The 22,500-nt window shown below is 40.6% G+C and overlaps 1 protein-coding gene across 2 annotated transcripts in view; it reads right to left on the bottom strand.

The window, feature by feature from the left end:
- The window catches only part of ulk1b (unc-51 like autophagy activating kinase 1), a 28,532-nt gene extending 9,169 nt beyond the window's left edge, over positions 1-19,363 (bottom strand). Inside the window, exons 1-17 of one of the 2 annotated variants that reach the window (XM_078270858.1) lie at positions 18,713-19,363; positions 17,617-17,709; positions 17,066-17,107; positions 12,878-12,910; positions 11,869-11,905; positions 10,248-10,421; positions 5,329-5,402; positions 4,906-5,007; positions 3,829-3,887; positions 3,099-3,181; positions 2,250-2,300; positions 1,653-1,744; positions 1,285-1,450; positions 1,025-1,079; positions 731-817; positions 434-577; positions 164-312 (exon numbers count right to left, since the gene is read on the bottom strand). In XM_078270858.1, coding sequence (XP_078126984.1) covers positions 164-312; positions 434-577; positions 731-817; positions 1,025-1,079; positions 1,285-1,450; positions 1,653-1,744; positions 2,250-2,300; positions 3,099-3,181; positions 3,829-3,887; positions 4,906-5,007; positions 5,329-5,402; positions 10,248-10,421; positions 11,869-11,905; positions 12,878-12,910; positions 17,066-17,107; positions 17,617-17,709; positions 18,713-18,802 — 1,531 coding nt within the window. In that variant the 5' untranslated portion in view covers positions 18,803-19,363. The remainder of the gene's footprint in view (positions 1-163; positions 313-433; positions 578-730; positions 818-1,024; positions 1,080-1,284; positions 1,451-1,652; positions 1,745-2,249; positions 2,301-3,098; positions 3,182-3,828; positions 3,888-4,905; positions 5,008-5,328; positions 5,403-10,247; positions 10,422-11,868; positions 11,906-12,877; positions 12,911-17,065; positions 17,108-17,616; positions 17,710-18,712) is intronic. The other variant, XM_078270859.1, reaches the window with a different exon arrangement.
- Between the last annotated feature and the right edge of the window lie 3,137 nt (positions 19,364-22,500).

Genomic DNA, 22,500 nt, shown 5'->3' with positions numbered 1-22,500 from the left:
TATATATATATATATATATATATATATATATATATATATATATATATATATATATATATATATATATATATGAGAAAGACCCTCTTTGGTTGAATTATATAGAAAGTAGATTAGAGAATGCTGGAAAAGTGGTACACAAAACAAAGCAAAGCCTCTGAGCTACCTTGAGGGGAGAGCTGAAAAGGTCTGGCACCTCCCAGAGAAAGCCTGCGATTGGTGGTGACTGCTCCTTGCCCGTATGGGGGTGAAGGCCCGGTCCGAGCAAAGCCCAGCAAGCTTCCACTGCTGCAACGATGCACTGGTGTCGACATCCTAATAATACAAAGTTCATGAGTCTCTCCAGTCAGTTTAACATATGTAAATACAAATTTACATCAGAAGCATACACATGTCCCACACATGTGTACATGTGTTTGTATTTGTGGATACAGACTGTGGTGAGCAATCCTGTTTGGTAGAATGGAGGTTCTGCTCCATGCGCTGGTAGTTCTGGAGCTGGGTGGGGACTGGGATAGGCAATGACTGACCATGGTTTCCATCACTACCAATATAGTTACTTCCCAAGAACTCACTGGGTCTGCCAACAACAGTGAGAAGAACAGAGAGTGCAGAGGGAAACAGTTAGACAAGAAATGAGAGGGTTAGTGTTGGCAATTGCTGCTGCTTCTTCTACCACTAACCATTTCCATATCTTACCACCACACCCAAACATCTAGCTCTGTGCTGTTACCTGAGAGGACTTGGAGACCCACTGCAGGAAGGTGAGTGTGGAGGACTTTTGACTTGGCTACACAGAGCAGCAGAAGCCAAAAGAGAGCTGAAATAAAGGAGAGACAGGAGACACAAGTCATCAGGACTTTATCAAGGTGCCATTTTGAATAAAGAATACAACATATGCTCTCACTTTGATTTAAATTTCTGTAGGGATAGTCAATGATGCTGCTATATTCTGCAACACTGTCCACAACTACATTAAAGCAGTGTAATACAGGTGATATATGAAGAACCAATCCTTGCATCTTACCCGCTGTTCATCAGGCTGTCCTGCAGCACTTTACCCTCACATGTCAGCTCACCTGCTGGGAAACCAGCAAAAACGTTAAGAACAGAGATTAAAGAATTGATATCTAGATAGAGTAGGGCTCCAGTCTATGAAGAATAAATAAAAGATTACTTCAAATACTTCAGCAGTAATCCTATAGAGCTGGAGCCAAGGCTAGGATGATGCACAGCTGCATTTGACATTTAGGTAGGGATAATAAAAAGTAAAAAAAAAAGTCTTACTGGTGAATTGAGCTGGCACCATGACAAAGTCATCTGTGTCACAGGAGGAGGAGTTCTTGCTGCTGCCGCCCCCTCCAGACGAGTCCTTGAGGAGAAAACCAGTGGCCTCCTGGGTAGGGGAGGCCAGAGCTTTGGCACGCAAATGCTGAACCTCAGCAAGAGACTGCTGCAGAGACAGGGAGACAGAAACTAGTACATAAACTAAGAAAGAAAGCCCAAAAGAAATAATGAAAGAGCAAACTGCGTAAGAAGGCCAAATAGGTGTTGACTTGGTTGGTTTCTATGACTGCACATAAAAACACAGCCTCTATACTTAGGTACAGACAGAGAAACAAAGAGGAAATAATACAGGAATAATAAACGCGAACCGGTGGTGAGGCGAGGTGAGAGGTGGAAGAGCTGCTACAAGAGCTGGCTGATGCAGAGCTTGGGAAGCAGGTCATGGACACAGTAGGCGTTGCTGTAACAAAATGCAACACATTTCTTAGACAAACTGAAGGATACGCACAAGGCAGTTTGGTGAGAAACAGAATCTTTGACGGTTTACAAGAAAATCCCACAGGGCACATATTATGGCATAACTTTATGGTTTTTTGCTGACAAATAATTGCTTTTTTCTCTCATGTTCGCATCACTATGTGGCTGGCTCTACTACTACATCTAGTCCTCGAATGAAATAAAAGTATAATTTGGATGAAAAGTTCAGTCTTGACATCATTTCAACCTTGCATTATTTTAAAAAAAAAGGGATGTGAAGTTTTGCACTTAATGCTTTAAGAAAATGTGGTATGGTTTCAGAAAATGTGTAATGTTTATTTACAGTGAAGGTGTGAGACGTTATAGGTGCAAGACATTTCGATGTATATATACATCATACAATACAGATGTAGTCCTGCACTTCTGTGTGTTACTGACGGTTATCCAACTAAGCTCTATTAAGAAGTGCATTGTTTATTCTTACTTACTCTTTTTCATGGATGAGCTAGCCTCCAGGAAAGGATGACAAAAAAACTCATCTACCAACAACACAAGAAGAATTAGAATTAGCAGGAGGTAGTGAAGCGTGGCAACATTTCAGCAACATACAGTACATAGATACAAACATACACAGGGATATTTGTATGTGTCCGGGTAATGTGACTACAGTAGTTACGTCAGGGCTGTAGTCAAATCCACCTTTGTCGAGTCCAAGACAAGTCTAAGACCAGGACTAGTCGAGCCCGAGTCAAGACCGAGTCCAAAGAGGTTCAAGTCCAAGTCAAGAACGAGTCCAAATGAGAGACAGTCAAGACCGAGACAGAAAAAAAAGAATCCTCTTCAAGACCACTTACTTGTTTAAGTTCATAATGTAGACTATGTGATGTGAGAGACAGTATATCTTCCATTTTAAGATGATAATTTTGCTTTATTAGATGTAAAAATCAAAAAGTGTAGAGTAACACACTATAGGCTCAAATTAGGCCATATTATTTACTTTAAGTATAAAATGGAAATGCTCCCATTCTTGAACTTATTACTTGTCCTGAAGAATCCATAGTACAAAGTGCTCGCTGACATACTTGTTTTCTGAATGAGTGCACTTCATCAGTGGTTTTGTTTTTAAGAAGGAAGTTACTTCAGAAAAAAAGCATATAGCGCTGGACTCCGAGACAAGTCTGAGACAACAGAAAAGCGTCTCGAGTCTGGACTCAAGTACAGCAGCCCTGAGTTAAGAATTTATGAAATGCTATATTAGTAGGTTACTAGTTTAGGTCTGCACCCACACCATATAGTCAACTATTTCAGTCATTCTACTGGACTCAATGTACACTAACCAAAGTCCATGCGGTCCTTGTGGTTGCGCTGCAGCAGACCCAGCAGCAGGTGCCTCAGATGGCTTGACGTCTCTCTGGGGATGCTGCAAATAAATAATACCACCATCAGTGTGTGCTGCTGTGCAGGAAAAAAAAAAAATTAATTAAAGGTTCAATAACACAAAAGAAAAATTAAATACAGATACAGCAAAACTGTTAGTGATACTTGGTTTACTGCCAAAAACATATCTGTATTCTCTAAAGAAAATGTAATTAACATCTTTTCAGAATACATTGTATCTTTCATAGTTAGTGTGGTTTCATTCGGCAGCTGTGATCAACTGAAATGTAAAACCTTTACATACATTGTGCTGTAAAAGACTGGGTTGTTGGGGATTTGCTAGGGGCTTGTCATTTCTAATAATTTCGTAAATCAACTGCTGTTCAACTGTGAAAAAATGACCCCGCTGGCATTGCCGTAACTAGCAGAATCTCTGTAGATGACTTGTTTTTTTTGAACAGCACTGTAGCAACACAGACACATTTCAAAGACAATGGGGCCTTTCTAAAAAGTTTAGGTCAGAGCTTCACTTTTAATTGGGTATTCTATCCTAAAGATGTATGACAGCAAAGTGTCTCATTTCTTATAAGCACAATTTATAAAACAAATCCATGTGGTCTTTTGCCATAACATCAGTTTTTTTAATCACATAAAAAATAAACACGCTGTCATCTCACTGTAACTCCTTACTTTGGGCTGAGGGTCTTGTGTTTTTCATAGAACAGCCGGAGTTCCTGGGGACTGCTAGCCTAGGGATGACAGGGTCAGCGAAATAGTTCAAAACATGTAAATGTCTGCAGATTGTGTACACACATAGTCATACACAATTATGGCACAGTATGCTGGATATTGCACAGATTAAACCATGAGCCAGCTGCTTTAATCACTTGTGTAACGACACAATACCATGTTTTAACAAGCTTGCTAATGAAGCAAAGAGTGAAGCTACTCGGATAGTGCCAGAAATGCTGTTGGACCAGTTTAGATAAGGTACTTTGTAAGATGTTAATATGTTTCATCTTTCATAGCATCATTTAAGTTAGCCATGGCTAATTGCTGGGTTTATGTGAGCCTGCTCATTTTTCACATGATCCGGAGAGAGGAGACAGTCTGTTTAAAAACTTTCAACAGACAATAGACTGAAGTGCATTTTCTGGATGAAAATATTTTAAAGGATCATTCAACATAGTTTTGTGTTAATGCATTTCATTGTGTTACTATTAAATGTACTGCATGTGTTTTCCATCACTTTAATCACATTAAAATATTTGCTTTAAGTTCATTCTCTTGTGCAAAATGACACGCAAACTTCTGTGCATACTTTTCACATACTCTTATTTCGTTCAAATAGATATTTAAAGAATACAGATAAGCAACAGGTCTCCAAAAAGTGAGGTGGATACAACATATACAACCATTACAAAACTGTGAATATTTAAAAAGTTGTTTTTCACAGAGATGAAGGCTAAAAGTCAAGAGAGAGATGAGGAACCTAGTGGAGACGAAGTACTGCAGTACTAAAGCTGGCAGGGAGAATGTGGCTGTTGATGAATACATATACATACTTCACTTTTCTGTAGACACACTTATGACTCATCTAAAAGCCAGTGATAACAGCGAATCTTATATGACATAATGATTGTTGTTAATTTGGCCTAATAAAAACGGTGGAGTTTTAATATGGCTCATCCCTAAATGGCAGTGTAGGTAACTATGTGTGAAGCAGGTCATATTGCAAAAGAACATGCATTATAAAAGTGCGTTTACCTGAAAAGGAGCCTTCCCAGTCAGGCACTGAAACACTATGGTTCCTATACTCCACAAGTCAGCCTTGGCATCATAGTTTTGGGACATAATGACCTCAGGAGCCTGGTGAGGAAAAAATGATTGACATTACTTTGGTGAAACTCTTTTCTTCTTTTTTCTGTGTTACGTTTTTGAGACAGTGTTCAGCTAACACTGTAAAATGAAAAGAACTTTGGGTTCAACCAATGATGATCAAACATGGTGTTTTTTGAAATGGCACCTTCTCAGGCACCATCAAAGCATCCTTATTTATTTACTTTCTCTTTCTTACAACCTTTGGTCTGAGTTTATAAAACAGTAGTCATCAAATCTGAGTTGTGTTGGCAAAACATTTGAGTATGCTGGCTATTATTTTCCATCATATCTATGAAAAAGAGTGCTTACCATGTACATAGGGGACCCACAGAGTGTTGCTGCCATCATGTTGTTCTGAAGGTACCTGGCAAAGCCAAAGTCCGCTGTGGATAGAAAATGTGCAGATGCTGAGACTCACAAACTGATCAAATAAGGGGGGGGAAAAATAGAAAAGAACTTCCCAAAAGAAAAACTGCAGATGGTCGCAAAACAAATCTATAGTGCTCTCAAAAATACATTTTTGTCTGCTACATGTTCCCAACTGAACGCTCAACCTATTTTTAAAACCAATAAAACTATACATTATAATACCAATAATGCCTGAGAGCGAGATCATCACTATCTTCACTGTGAGTACAAGTATGAGGACAATGCAGCATTATAACACTGGAGTTAAAAGTACTGTTGCATTTTCTCTAAAGTAGAGCACATAGATAAAAATAGTCTAAACAATGTCTGTGCAGCTCATTATATTACTCATGTTATTACATTTTAAAACATCAACTCCACAAATGATACCTGATATCCTTGAGCACACAGCCGATTTAACAAGTCAACAAAATATATTTCAGTAATCCCTTTGTCAACCTGCATGTGCTTGTGTGTCAGTTATTCCATCTATGTAGGCACGATGAGTGTATGTGTGTGTGTGAACAGTGTGTCTGTTAGTGTGACTGTGCGAGTTTTCCCAGAATAGTGAGGATAATAACATTCTGCAGTGACTGGGAGCCTCAAGTCAATCAATTCTCTCCAGAGGAACAAGAATTAATAGGCTTAAGGATTAGCAGAGTTTCCAAACAGTTAAACAACACACACTCGCTGTCTGTTCTTGGTCATGACACCAGGGCCACTGGAAGTAATTTCGAACAGGGGGTGCTGTGAAAAATTTGTTTGTTTTCTTTGGACAAAAAACCTATGAGCCTATAGGCCTATTTGAAATACATTTAAAAAAATAAATACATTGAGATTCACTACTTTATTGTCATATACACTTCAGTGCACACAGCCAGGGTCTGAAACACACAGACATCAGCTCTCAGATGAATATATGCGCTATTAATCAGAAGCAGAATCAGAAATACTTTAATAATCCCAGGGGGGAATTACTTTCGTTACAACTCCAGATATACATACAACATATTTACATACAACATATAATATTATAACAACATATAATATTAATTAAACTTCACAATAACGCTATAACAATGCAATCGATTTGGTCAGCTGGCATGAACCTGAGTCACTGCACGTTTACGTCACACGCAACTCTATTAGCTCCAAAATCCTTTTACGCACACCACAAGGAAATAATCTCTGACTAGTTAAGCACGTTATTGAACAGTTCTCCACATCCATTACGCAAAGAACACACGCACAAAATAACAACTTTCTGTCTCCATCTCCAACCTTTTTACACAAACCACAAGGAAATAATCTCCGACTATTTAAACGTTATTTAACAGTTCTCCACATCCATTACGCAAAGAACACACGATCAAAATAACACTCTCCATCTCCATCCCCACCACATGGCAAAAATACTATAGTGTACTACTTACAATTGCTTGGCTAGTCAAAGCTGATCCCACTTGTTGTCTAAAAAATAAATGCTACAAGCGCGGTGGCACCATGCTCTTATTTTGAGCTACAGGCAGGGTGCCCTGGTTACAGGTGTCGAAATGTGGAGGTGCACTCTGGGGTCGTGGAGATAAAGTCTCTCATGAGGAGACGAATGTCCAGGGAGTTCAGAATGTCTGTGTGGGATGCATCAGCGAAAGGTGTGTGAGTCTTTTCTGGGTCATGGTGCTGCGTACCCATGTCTTCAAAAGACGCAAGGTGGAGATAGTGAACTCGGATGAGGCCACGGAGATGGGTAGGCACTGACATAACTCGATCAGTTTTTCTGTCTCTGAAAACATGGCTCTTGTTTGTGGCTGGAGCGTTGATATGATGCTACATCTTGGACTGTGACACACTTAGACCCTCTGTCTTTTGCGACATCGGCAAGCTGCTTGGCGATGCTTGGCCTAAGCATTTTGAGCTGGAGTTCAAGGCGGTCTGTGTCAAGCTCCTCCGGGAGCTGAAGGGCCTCCAGATTGACGCTCCTTCCCTCTGCTGCTTTGATAACAGCCCTCTCTCACTTTGCGGCAAGCTTCATACTGGCCTGATCAAATCTTCTGTCCAGCTCCGCCGATATCACATCAATAGCCTCGAAAAAGCTACGTCGCCAATCCACTGTTTGTGCACCATGCGCCACTGCCTCTGGCGCTCTAGTTTGGCGAAGGCGAGCTGTGGTTTTGCTCACTCTAGGGGTGGTGGTGTCTGACATTTTCAGGGAGGTTTGTGATGTGCAGGTTTCAACCTTGTGGATCAGCTCGTCCACAACTGTATCATCCCGGAGTGTGGCTATTTGTTCTCTCAGCACACCTGTGCATTCCAGTGCACCTTGCGCACTTGCTGTGGCCTCTGTAGGCTTGTGGCAACTGCTTCACAGGGCTCGAACAGGGCATGGCAGCATAAAAGACCGAAATATGTTCTCCCTTTTAAATCCTGTTTGTAGAGTCCCCCAATCTTTGCTCTGCTGTCCCCCCTGACACTCTTGTCATCCTTCAGCTCGTGCAGCGTAGTCAGGAGAGTGGGGGTAAGCTGCAGTGACGCGTTTAATGGACATGTCACGGATACACCACCTTGTCGGGCAAAGGCTTAAGATGTTGACAGCAACCTCATCACAGCCAAAAAACGATTGGTAGAGCCGTTTTCGCTTTGATGACTCTCTTATCACAGATGAGACACCCTGAACAAAGTTCAAAGTATCGGCCACAAGACTCACTTCACACGCGGCTTCTTGGAGAATCAAATCCAGTGAGTGGTTGCTGCAATGCACATAAAGTGAGTGCGGGTTTAACTCTTTAAGCCAAGCTTGCGCGCCTGAAAAACACCCTGACATATTAGCTGCTCCATCAAAACAAAATCCTGCGATGCATTCAATGGGGATGTTTAGTCTTAAAAAAATATCCTTGATGCAACTGAAAAGAGTTTCTCCAGTGCTGTCCCGGGCGTTATAAAATCCCAAAAACACAGTGTGAGGCTCCAAGCTGCTGTCAACATATTTCAGACTGCAGGAGAACTGCTCAGTGGTGCTAATGTCAGTTGTACCGTCAGCTGTGAGGCCATAAAATCGGCAGTGCGATGAGCGGGCAACGATTTCCCTCTGGATAGCATGAGCAAACTTTTCAATTATTTCATTTTGTATAGTGTCCGACATCCAGTTGTCTCTTCCTTCTATCCACGTACTTTCTTCAGGGAGATCATAGGTGTGCTCCAGCATCAATTCATACAGTATTCCTTCGCGTGCTGTGTCGCCCCTGAAAGCAATTCCCTTGCTGCCAAGGAATCGGGTGGTCCTGAAGAGAAGCTCCAAACAGTGTTTGGCAGTAGCCTGCTTTCTGGCATGAGCACTGGATAAGCAAGCATCTATGGGGACGTCATCCAAAGCGGCCAACTTTTGTATTGACTCGCTGTGCAACTCTGATCTCTCATGCTCGTTACATTTTTCAGTGGCTTTACGCCAATTTGAAAAGCCGGCATTCACGAAGGGGTTGTCTTTCTTAAATTTGTCTCTAGGTATGACTTTTTTTTCCGACTGCTTTCAGGCAAACAAAACACGAAATATGACCAGTCTCTATAATGCAGCCACTGCCATCTAGCAAACCAAGCCGGTGCCACAGAACGTGAGAACGTTTCATTACCACAATGCCGGGCAGGAAATTTGAAACTGGATGTTGGCTGGAAGGGCTCGTCTAATCCAATCACGCTAGGTTGGGTTGCGGGTGCTAGGCCTGGTCCTGCCGGTGCAACTGCAGGCAGAGGCGGGCGGACAGTCTCCTCACTCAGGCTGCTCTCCGTTGTCATGGTTGCGGTACTAGTGTTCTTCTTCACTGGTGGTGGTTTTCCAAAAAAATCCGAAATCCGTTTCTGTGCCATATTTCAGCCTCGTTTCTGTCATTAGACTATGTAAATTTACTAGTCTGCTGCTGCCATGGATGGATGTATGCTGCATGGAAGGAGCGGGAAACCTCTTTACTCGGCGACCACTAGCCTGCCTGCCTGACGTTGACAACGTAACTTCCGAACCTGTGTTGATTAGGCCTCAAAATAATTAAATTGAAATCCAAAATACACGTAATAGCCTACGTGTGTCAAAATCATTTCCTAAAATATTCATAAGGAATTTATAAATTGTGCAAAATATTTTTAATACATATTTTTTAAATCTCCCTCTCGCCAATAGGGGGTGCTGCAGCACCCCCAGCACCCCCACTTCCCACGGCCATGCATGGCACTTTCCATTATGGCGAATACTTGTTTAACAAATGTCATCGTTTATGGTCACATCAGTCAAACTCGAAACGGATGAGACACACGCACATCATTGTGTCTTTGAATATAGGTTTTTTCTTTCTTGGTATTTTATGTTCAGTGTTTTATTTAGAGGAAGACTACCAACATTGCTGAGGGAAAATGTGAAATTCTATATATAATCTAATCAATTTCCTGTAAGCAGTTTAGTCTTATTATCTTGGTGGAATCAATTACCTTTGGGAAATCATTATTAGGTCCTGTTGCAATAAATCTGTCTGTAAAGAGCTTGATTACAACGTAGGGATTTCCACGTGCTGCTTCATGAGATTCATTTAGTTTCTTGCTCCTGTAGAGTGTTCTAGTGCTTTCCTATTAGGTCCTAATGTGGTCAAGCTGCAGTCTCATGTCTGAAATGGTCAAATGTTTTTTGCTCTTTTTATTTCTGACTATCTTTAAACACTTGTTTGTCCATATTACCAATAGATACTACTGGGTTAGACCAAGCACGGCTACATTTACAAACAATCTCAAATAGTTAACTAATCTAGCAACATGCCTGCAGACTCTCACACCATCGAACCTACCAATCTTGATGCAGGTGTTGTTAGAGTGTGACTTGCGTCCTGGTGGGTAGGAGAGCAGAATGTTCTGGGGCTTGAGGTCCCTGTGGATTATGCCTTTGCCCTGTAGGACCCTCATGGCCCCTGCAATCTGCTGCAGAAAAACCCGAATAGTGTCCTCACTCAGGGTGCCTTTGGCTGCAGAGAAACAAGGTTATGACTACAAGTTAACTTTGGCATGCTGGGTGCACAATACGATTACTGACTGAGGTGGGGGTAAAGTAGACAGATAGGGACTGAATGACCCTTCCTATGTAAATGATTGACTAATCTATGCAAATCATACTAGTTCTCCTAACAAATCTGGAGTCAGATCATATTACACAACATGATCTCATTTCACCTTTAAAAATATCTATGTATTTTTCCTCTCCGTTCTCTCACATCACCCCACTGCCACCTCCTGCTCCCCGTCTCTTCCTTCCCTCCAATCATCTCCCTCATCTGACGGTGGTACAGCATGGTTCTATGTGAGAGTCCCTCCCTTGTCTTGAATTTCTCTCTGGCTCCACCTACCTTTCCAACAGATTTTTAAAACCCAGACTCAGGCTTGGCTTGGGCCAGGAAAAAGGTTTTGTACATTGACCACAGTGGGTAGTGATCCAAAAACACTTTTTTTTAACCAGGCAGGCAAAGACTATATTACTGGAATAGGTCCTCTATTTAGACTATGGGTACCTGGCAGACAAAATTAGCAGCTAGAGCTATACTGCAAACATCTAGAGGCTGATGTCTTATTTCCCACCCTGCCCAGGCTGACAAAGGCCCACCTCAGACGACTTGAGTGCACTGGCAATTGAGAGCCCTGCAATTTTGAGATGTGGCAAACCTGGACAGAATTGTAGACTTTATTTTAATGACATGATGCTCTCAGTTTGTTAGCATAGTGTTGACTCAAACGCATATTTGCAGAAGGAGGTGTACGGTCTGTGTAGGATGTGATGTATGTCCCACATACTGTTTGTGTGAAGACAGCAGGGACTTTTCAATGTGGTTTGATAACATAGCATGTCAAAGTCTATTTTAAGCCTTAGGTCCTCCAAAGTTCCTGAAGCTATTTCATAAGCCCCAAATCTGTCTCTCCGTCTTCAGGGTTTCAGATAAAAAAGGCAGCTTCCTGCAGTCATAAAGGAAGCCGGAAAAAAAACTGAGTTGTGACCTGAATGGCGGTCTTGGGGCATATAATTGACTGTAAAGTTGTTCCCTTTTATTTGCATTCTTTCAGTCTTCTTGGCATGTCTAAAACAGCTGAAAAGTAATTCTTCCAATTCTTCTACTTGATGTCTTAACTGGCAGTTCCTATCCAAAGGTCATTATTTTAGGACTCCCAAGAAGTTGATTTGGGGATTTAGATGCTTTTATTGGTTGACTGTAGCAATGATTCTACTGTTGGACATTGTACTTGTTATGATTTATGATCTTGGCTTTTAGATAATAGAGAGAGGCATTGACAGACAGTTTTCATAGAGCAAGAACTCTCACTTTTTTGTCATCAAGCAACAAAGATGACATGTCACCATCAACTCAATTGATTTTTCTACTGAGAAGCACCTGGAGCTTTCAGTAAATGAATTGTTGCACTTACAGTGTAAGTAGTCCGCAAGGTCACCCCCATTGCAGTACTGGGATTAGAAAGAGAGACAGGAAAGGGGGGAGAGAGAGGAAATTAAAGAGAGGGAGATGAAAAGGAATAATATTAGGAAACACAGGTTACATGAAGGGCTGATCTGTAACTATAGTGCATTGAGTGTCTGACATCACCCGACCTCTGAAGAGACTAGAAAGCAAAAGAGATCAGAGCAGTGATTTGCTGAAGAGTGACGTGTTTACAGATTTATCCCCTTGCTCTCATTCCTAGCATCAATTATGAATGAACCTGGGAAAACGCGAGGTGTGCTCTGAAAGGTGACGCTCTGAAAGGCTGCCTCACAAGTCATTTCCTTTTCTAACACACAGATAAGAGATACTCAGGAAACAATGAATCAATATATGAATCAATCAAAGATAATAATGAATCGAACAAGTTCAAGAAATGTACTGGCTGTCCCCTTTCAAGCTACGTCACTGCGTTCTGCTTCTGTAACACTATTTTTAACCAAAAACTATCATATTTGTTTTTTATTGAATTGGAATATTACAGTACCTTTAGGGTATTTAAAATACTGAAATGGAACTTAGGTTCATTTTTGCCATGCCTTGAAATTATCAATATGTTCGAAGCCATAAACTGGTCAGAGAAAAGAACTAAACCATTACAAAACACTAACTAACACTGTTAAACATGCCTGGAACAATCTGAGTTCTGTCATGTTTCCTTCTACCTAGATGAACACCGAAAAAAAGGACCAAAGTATTCGTAAAGTAGTAGTTACAAGATTCACAAACATTATTCTACCTGTGGCTCTTCATCAGGGGAATAGTATCAAGCTACAACAATAAACTAGCAACATTTGGATGTTGACTGGCAGCAATTAACCTCCCCCCCTGATGCCGAGGACACAGCTAATTATAGCCCAGGCTCAGTCAGAGCTGCCTGCAAAGGCTCAGACAATACAGCGCTGAGCAAACAAAGCCAAACATCACAGCGAGCTTACCTCCATTACCAGGTACACTGAGCTGGCAGTTTCCTAAAGAGAGAAGAGATAAGAGTTGTGGTAAACAAACACATGTCAGTGACAGACAAAGGAAAGAACGACGTGGTTCTTGTGCTCACCCATAATGTTCGAGCAAGCTAAGCTGGTAATTTGGGTTGGAGAAATATATAACTGCCTAAAGAGTTGCTCAAAAATTGAGGACTAACTGCTAAGACAAAAAACAGTTTGAGTCTTGAGAAAGAAAGACATGGGACAAAAAAAGAGAAAAAGAACAAATCAAAGCAGTTAGTAGTAGTCTACCTGAACATATTCTTTTAGTAAAACTGGATCTATCCATTACATTACATGTCGAGACGGGATGAGGAGGAGGGAGGGGCGAGCTAGCCTCCGTTTTGTTTGACAATACTTTGAACGTCAACAAGAAGTGACATCACCCAACATCGCTTAGAGCACCTTTAATAATGAGCCAAAAACAATTAGTGAATGAGATGGTTGGCTCTGCTGCCAAAAGCATTATAAAACAGTGGGTAAATCATGTCCAAACTGTCTAAAACTTTTAACTCATACAACAACATCACCAATCATCAATACAGTATATAGCTATTCATTTACCAACCACTTGGATCATTTTTTATATTGCACATTTGTGAGATTTAGAGTTCCAGAAACACTTCTAACATCTGCTATCTACTTTCCCTCGACTATCCTCTCTCTCAAACAACCTGTCTGAGGCACCAGTTGTAAAAAAAGAAAACTGCCTAGTGCTGCCTGCTTGAAAAAGCCCTCTTATCACACGGCAACAGATGACTGCAGTCTTTCGCTCTGACCTCATCTCAGTATCTTGTTGAATTCACCAGTCAAAGGCCAGACTGTTTTCTATAGTTCAGCTGAGTCAGGCCTTTTGAAATTGGTTGTCTTTGGCTTTATTGAAGCTGGATGGCAACCAACTAGCCAAACAGCCGGTTTCATTTGGAGAGACAACCATCTGGTTTCTACCGGCTGTCTCTCAGACAGAAGTGTGGTACTGCAGCACCAAACTTCTGTTTGAAAAAGTTCAGCTCATGCTATGACTTGCTATAACATACAGAGTCACTTCTGTCGTGGCAACTATTTCCCATTCCCAAGGTGGATTTTCCTGAAGACAGCACAGGCGTCCTCCGTTTCTCTCGGCAACAGATTCTCATTCCCATCTCGTAAAATACAGAAGCTTGGTCAGGTGCCTTTGTCGTTGTTATTGACGCTAAAAGTCTCCTTTAGCGTCATATAACGCGCTTTATCTAAATGCGCTTGGTCGGGACTATTGGCGTCCCTTTTGACGCAGTTATGTTAAGGAAAAGGTCGTGGGTGGGCTTACGTTTCCGTGACACGTGAGAAGAATGGGACGGTTGGGTTTAGGAAAAGAAGAAAGCGACTTTAGGAAACATGACACGCGGGACACGAACCCCGGTCTCCTGGGTGAAAGTCCTGTGTTTGTTTGTGGACACACAGAGCCGATAATCGGCCGTTGGACAGTCTGGCAAGGTCAGTGACTCGAGTCTGTTCGGTGTGTTCCGTGCCGTCGTCCGTCCGAGGGGCCGTTAGCCTTCATTTTGGCCGATTTGACATGTATAATCGGCGGGGCGGGCACTGCGGGCAGTCGGACTCAAATGAGCCATCTGATTGGTAGAGTGCTAACCCGGAAACGGGGAGCGGAATGAGCGTGACTTAAACTGACCTTTGTTGATCTGAAATGAAGACAGATTCAGCAACTGCATGGCCTTCTCGCTTAAAATGTTTTCAGAAACACGTTTCAGTGAACTATTTTAGTAAAATATGAGATTGTATTCTGAACAAGCCGCCATGACAGTCTGTCTTTGAATTTCCAGAGAAACCAGACCCACGTGACGGGTTCGACCAATCAGCTGCCGGTTTTCATTTTTGGGGGGCTTTTCAACATTAGGGCTGCAACTAACAATGACATGCATTATATTTGCATTTAATCTGCCAATTATTTTCTCGATTAAATGTAAATGTACTTTACAATTTACAGTGATATAAGAGAAAAGCAGCAAATCCTTACATTTGCGAAGCTGGAACAAGAGAATGTTTGGTGTTTTTTTTTCTTGGAAAATTACTTCAATCAATCAATTACCATCTCTGGTCAATCTATCTATCTGCCATTTGCTCTTGCTCAAAACCTGTTAAGAAATAGAAACTAAAATATGTTGGTGCTGTGACCATACCACCAGTGTTTGCCTGTAACTCTAGGACAATCTCAAACAATTTTTTAAGTCACTTAGGATAAGACAATCAGATAAAATGTGAAAAGCAAAGTAAATGCATTTCCTCCTGACCTAATTAGATAGCTGGATGGTAGGATCTCCTGCTCAGAACATCTACACTGTCTGCTGTGCAACAACAAACCAGTAATCTTAGAGCCCAGCTTGGACTTTTCTCAATGCACAGAAGGAGGTGCCACTGTGAGACAGTCTAAAGATAATTGTCGAATTCTACCTGGGCTGAGGCATTATAACCAGTCGCAAATACATTCCATAAAGCTACTGATGAAGAGCTCTTAGGCAAAGCAGTTGAATCCCTATTTGCCATCAATACAACAAATTGACTGTGCTAGGGTGTTTGAGCAGCAACAGTGCCCAACATATGACAGCGTGCATCATCGGCCTCGACTTTTTTGTAACTTATTTTGCATAATGACTAGATCCCTGATATTAAAAAAAGAGAATGAAATATCAACTTAAATAAAATAAACTAATCAGGCTCAGGTAAGAAAGCCTACAGTATATGCTCTCATCAGACTTAATATGCAGTTAATATCCAGATTTCATATGGGATAAAAAAAACTAAAAAGCTAACTTGCTAAGCAATGCATCAAAACTAAAGAGCACAGTGAGACCAGAAACATGTCTGTGGATTTATGACAAGAGACAGTAATGCAACAGGATGTGTGTCAACATTCCTGCAACACGCTCTGCAACACACATCATTGTGCAATATAGTAGTCTTGTCAGATGTTACAATAAGAATAATGTGCACATGAAATCTTTGGACCAGAAAGACAAAAGATAGGATATTTTTGTGTCAGGGAAGGCAGTTGTTGTCACAGTGAGCTTCAGACTGGTTACTAAGCTACAGGCAAGACCATCGCTGTGACTGTGGATTGTTATTCATCACCTTACAATTCAACACCTGTCCAATGTGGCACTGAGCTAAGTGCTGGTATTTCTCTCTGCACATGAGGTTCTCATGCACATGTTGTATGGGAGCATAAGACCTAGTCTACACCCTAGGCATCAGGCTTGTGTCTTGAAAAGGTGGCAACACATCTCTTGTAATAAGCAGAGACACTTGAGGCAAGCAAAAATGTAAGTAGGTAAATAAATATGTAAGTAAAATTTAGTCATAGAGTGCTTTTCACAAATAAAATCACAAAGTGCTTTGCATAAAAAACATACAAGAGAACATAATACATATTAAGACACCATACGCAATTAAAATGACATTATAATACATGAAGCGCAGACAGGTCAACCAAACGCCTGACTAACAAGGAAGGTTTTTATCTTCTTTTTATTTTTTTTAGGAGTCCACAGAAACAGCCGACTTTAAAGGTGGAGGCAGAGCATTCCAAAGTGTATGTGCTACGGACTCAAAAGGACACTAAACTTCCCAGGAAGCCTTAATCAAGGAGACCAGCAGGAACAGCCCATTTGACTGTAAACAGAATGTAAATACGAGAGATGACTGAGCTCAACAGAACACAAAGGCAGAAGTATTTACTGAAAATACACAAGGATTTGCTGTACATGGAAGAGCAGAGAAAAATACGCCTGAACCAGATGAAACAAAAACTTTTTTTTGAACAAACAAATGTAGCAAAGCCTCATTTAACAAGTAGGGAAAACAAAACTGTTCAAGCTGCCTGAAACAGAAGTGGGTCATGTAGAACAGACACATCCAACAACCCATCTGCTCTATTTTGCAAGCACAGACTGATGGGGGGAACTGGGACAATGATAGGTGTGATGAGTATGTATGTAAGCAGGGCCCTGACATTGCACAGACTGATGGGGGAAACTGGGACAATGAGAGATGTGATAAGTATGTATGTAAACGGGGCTCTGACATGATGTGCAATCAGCCTGTTCCTACCAAGATCTACATACCATTTGTGGGTATAGTATTACATACCTGAAAGTCCAGTAATGCAACGATGTTCTCATGTTTCAGTTCCTGCAGAAATGACATGAGATAATCACTATTTGGATGGTATATGCTTGATATATTTTTACATTTTTGTACTTTAAACAGATGTCCAACTAAGGCCCCCTGTCGTCTGCAGGAAACGTAACTTTTACTTTCACTATGACATCTCCATGTTCCACGAGATGATCATGTTGAGATAATCCATGCTCATATATCACTCTAACATATGGCACCTTTCCAGCTCTATATACTGAAATGTTCACTACAGCAAACATGTTTTATTAAAACACCGCTAGCTACATGATCTAATTAACACTTTATAAGACTTTAAAATGTCAAGGTGACAAATTTTAATAGAGAAACCAGCTGAGTAATTCTGAGATTTACCACTGCCGGTTTGTTAAATGCACAAATGTAAGATATACATTAAGCAATAAAGAAATGTGTTCCTTATAATAATGTTTTAAGTACATATAGTAATCTGATTACCATTGAACTCATGGAAAATAGTACTTTCCTGAGAGCTTCGGATTTACCTTGAGTATTTTGATCTCTTTCCCCAACAGCGTCTGGGATTTGGCCAAGTTCTTCTTGTTGATGCACTTCACTGCCACCTCCCAGTCATGTTTCTAGAAGGAAACATTGCATGCAAAATCATTTTTGGGCAAACAAAACAAATGCAATGCAGCATGTGTAGTATGTGTAACACTATATGTTATATGAAGATGTACTATCTTTGCACTACAGCACAAGTGTCGGTATAAGCAAATGAGTTCCATTTCCAACATGTCTCCACACAGTCTATTTGTCAAAACACAGATTCTAGCACATTTATAACACTTTTTATTAAGGTGACCCACAACTGATGGTCCATAATATGCTTCCCTCCTGTTGGTTAGACAGGTTTCCTAATGCAATTTGGTACAGATTACCGGTCACCTGCTGAGACTGTAATCAGCCAGGACTGGTTACTGAGGTAGATTTGAAGAGCAGCATTTCCTTTTCAGTGAATTTTTCGATATTTACAGCATATTTGAATGTATTGGAGGCCATAATCCTCTATTATAGATGAAATTGATCTATGTGCCAATTTACAAGTGAAGCAACAAAGATGCTAAAGGCCCACATTACCTTACCCCTAGGATATTATTTGTATTAACAGATGTGTTACATGATACCACCTAAGTGTAATCAAATTACTGCAAAGCCATTTATAATTCATACTCTTTCATTGCAGATGTAGGACATGTTTCAACATGTTCATTAATGGTCTCAGTACGGAGCCTCTAATTCACCAGGATTATGGACGTGCATCAACTGCCGAACCAGCCGACAAATAAGACCATCACAAAGTTACTTTCCATGCATTAAGAAAAGGTGTCACATGCACTTTAAAAAAATACTTGAGTATTTAATCCATTAACTGCTTGTTATTTTAAGGAACTCCTGTTTGTGCTCCGGCCGGGCCTCTTAAGGCCGTACAATGAAAACAAATGCACCAGATGGGCAATAAAATGCAATTCGTGCCTAACAATACAACTAAACCATTTATGCGACCTTTAATTTCGTCTATTTTTGCAAAAGTATATATTTTTAAGAGTAATACAAATAGTAGACAAGGAAAATACTCACCTCTCGGTGTCTGCCTTTGAAGACGACAGCAAATGCGCCATGTCCTATCAGGTCCTTCCGACTGAACTCAAATTTCCCCACCGTCTCCATATCGTGCCAAAGTCAGATTTTCTAGGCGGACAAATGACCAGGAGGCCTCAGGTCACTCTTCTGGACAGCAAGTGCTCCTTTCTCCTCTGTCAAGTAGGGGCAGCAGCAGGGACGTTCACCCCCTCTTTCACTTGCCATGGGCTGCCTTCCTGACAACAAACTGTCCTCTTCTCTCATGTTCGCACGCACACGTTTTGGAGTTTAACTCCTATCAAAGCTGTATGGTGATGTCCATCGCTAACAACGCCGCCAACACGAAGTTAGCTAACTTAACGAGGATCGGATGAGTATTGTTGTTGCAGCTGTCTCTGACGTGCCACCTTAAAAAAAAGCAGCTCGCTGCGTTTTGTTTATATACAGGGGCTCCTTACTTCTGTTGTCTGAAGCGTACACAAGGCGACAAAAGCGCTGACTGTGAATTTAAAACAAGCTAAAATTGGCTAATAACCGGAAAATGCTGTAAATATCCCCCTGAATCTCTTGCAATTCGCAACTGACTCTCCGAAAGTCGTAGCATCGATGGTCCCAACAAAGCAGACTGGCGTCTAGCCTCTGCAACAAAGCGCATGCGCAGAGCAACTACAGCTGTAGATGACGTCAGAGGACCAGGGTCCTTGGTCATAAAATGAAAGTGTTTAGAAAAAAAATAAAATAAATAAATTAAAGTGTTTAGACATCTGTTTTGGCTTGGTTAAACAAGTTTAGTTTAGACCTGGAAATGAGAAACTGTCTCTTAATATGAAATGTGTGGAACACAATACATCATGAGGCAGTATATGTGCATGTGTGCTTGTAGGCTATGTGTATTTGAGTGTAGGCTAACGTGGGAAAACATTAAAAAAAACCCAGTAAATGCAGGGCAGTGATCGAGAATATTTAATAGAAACAATATGGTTTTTATAACAACAATTTTATAATTTTGTGAAAACATGACAAAAATACAATGTGTGTATAAAATAATACAGAGACATTTGGCAGTATACAATGTCTGTGTGTTTCAGACAGCCTTGACATTTTCACAACTGCTTTCTATAAATAATATATCCAATGAGGCAATTGAAAGAAAGTAGCTTTTAAAATGGTTTCACTTTTTAATAGGAGGAAATAACCCCTACATTTTTGGTGACATCACAGTTGTTTTTAAAATTAAACTCCCAACTAGGTGACTAGGACTATAATCATCATTATCATAATCATCATCATCATTTTCGTCAGCCTGTTGAGGGGAAGTTTCCAACACCAGGTCAAAAATCTGCCTTATTTGTTATGTGGCTATGAAGGCTATAGGAGTGTCAACTTTGCACAACTATTGTGCAGTTTGTCTCGCTGTGAAACAAAAGCAGTAAAATACAGAAGAGTAGAGGGGAAAGGGATGGAAGAGCATAAACAACTGACCAAAAGGTGTAGTCAGTGTCCAGCATTATGTAATGTAGTGACCTTTTAATCGACTTTTTTTCCAACTTTTCAAAGGCTATTTTAAGGCTGGAGAACATCTGGGTGAACTGTAAATGTTGAGAGAACCTTTAAAGCAAGGCAGGAAAGAAGAAAAAGGCTGATGTGGGAGAGACCTCTGACATGTGTAGAAATTGCCAAAATAATGGCATCACTATAGTCTGTAAAGAACATGTAAAAAAGAAAATGCAACCAATGAAAAAAACTCACAAAAGACAGAGTGTAACTGCTTCCCTTAGGGTGAAATATCAAGATGTCTGCCTTTACCTTATTACAATATTTTACTTCCCTTTGTATTGATCATAGACATATTGACCTTTCACTTTTCCCATTTAGCCCAGTGCATTAACCTTTCCTCATTTAAGATGGTAGCCAATATGTAAGTTGGTTTTGAACAGGCGTAGCAGTAGTGATTGAAGAGACTGGTACGTAACTAAATTATTACTAGTGTCATGCCTGCCACATCACTGTATGTTGCAGTAAAATAACAACTCAGATCACAAGCCTGCTATAAACACAGAACACTTCATCAATTGTATATGGGTCTCTAAGAAAGACTAAATCTAATGTTAGGTATTTCTGTTTCTATTTGAATCGGTTGATGCGTTTCTGACAAATACAGCTGACTTATTAATATAATATTATCATATTTTGTCCTTGAGAGAAACGTCTTTGCACAGTCAGGTGCAGATGATAAATGTGCTCATAACTTAACATTACGACCATAGCCACAAGGTGTTCAACTGAGGGGTGTGTTGTTCAGGGAATGCATGGCAGATGCCATGAAGCTTTTGCTGTAACACATCCTTGAATAGAAATTGTGTTAATTTAGATTCTGATGGCCAGATTCCATTAACACACGTTGACACAACAAGGCAGTTCATCTGTTTACACTTCATAACACTTTCTGTACCTGAGGAGGGCGGTAGAGGACTGCAAAAGAGTGGTAGTCTGATCACGTCCTTCACCGTTTTTTAGCACTGGTTTTAAAATGTCTTCGCTTAGGTCATTATGCCATTTATTTGATCTCAGTCCTTGGTTATTCTTTCTCCTTAAATATGGAATAATCCACAACAATATTCACTCAGGAAATGTCATGTAATCAGTGACAGTATCATGAAAAGTTTACCTGGAAACATTGTCTGAAGTTATTTAAAAAAAAAAAAAATATCTTCACTACTTGAGGCAAGTTATGACAGTAAACTGTTAAAAATCACATGTGAGGGGGTTCAGAGAAGCTGAGTTGTAGTGGAAACATTGTCTTATATCAGTTCTTTAAGGAAGATGACCTTTTAAGAATGATATTTTCAGATGTTTTGACACATAGTGGAAGGACCAGTAAAATCACCTTAAAACATCCCACTCCCAGCCCACCCTCACCGGCAATCTGATATCAAATTGCTATTGTAGCTTAGCTGATAACCAGTGAGATGGCAACCAGTTGTTGTGTAAAACTGGTGTTGTATTGTCCAACAATCCTGGTGCTTGCTATTATGAATTAGTCACAGTAGTTTTCCTGAGCAAAGAATCTGACTACATTCACAGTGCTGTGCAGGGCTGCATGACGATGCACTGTCGACCAAAGACAGCTCGGGTTGATGCTGTGATGTGTTCATGTATATAAAAAAAATTGAGCTTTTCCTTTACTGCTCTTCGGTGTGTTTCACTGTATCAGAAAGTTTGGCTAAACAGGGCAGTTGATCCAAGCTGTAAGCCCACCAGCCACCATCACAGGTGTCCACTCTGCATGGGGTTTGCTCTGCTTTTTAATATTTCAGCTCTGCTCTGTTCTGTGGTTCCCTCAAAATGATTGATTGGTTCTTCCTGGCCCACATTAGGTGTCTGCTGGTGACAGTTGGTGCAAAAGGCCTTCAGGTATTCACTCTAGTTCCAGGATAAGACTCCATAGCCAGCAGTGTCCCAATATATCCTTAGAGCAGCCAAGAAAAAGTTCTTCAGTGAACAGTTAACAAAATCTGAAAGTAATATTAAGTGAAAATTATTAATCAGTTACTTCAAAGAAAAAAGGCCTCCTCACAACTTCCTTCAACCTTTACAGATGGAAAGTCTTCTTTCGCTGATCTCTTTGATATAGCTTGAATGTTTAATAATTTATTTTCAAGTGTTGGTGCATCTCTTGCCAAAAAGAAAGTTGATACAAAAGTGAATCCATTAGATTAGATTATAGACCTTTACAATGGAATTCCATTGCTAGGCAACAGCCTGGCCCCTTGTTAACTTGCTGT

The sequence above is a fragment of the Sander vitreus genome, chromosome 16 (genome assembly GCF_031162955.1).
Source record: "Sander vitreus isolate 19-12246 chromosome 16, sanVit1, whole genome shotgun sequence".
Taxonomy (NCBI): domain Eukaryota; kingdom Metazoa; phylum Chordata; class Actinopteri; order Perciformes; family Percidae; genus Sander; species Sander vitreus.
The sequence above is the reverse complement of the archived record's forward strand: the minus strand, read 5'-3'. Positions and strand labels throughout refer to the sequence as shown.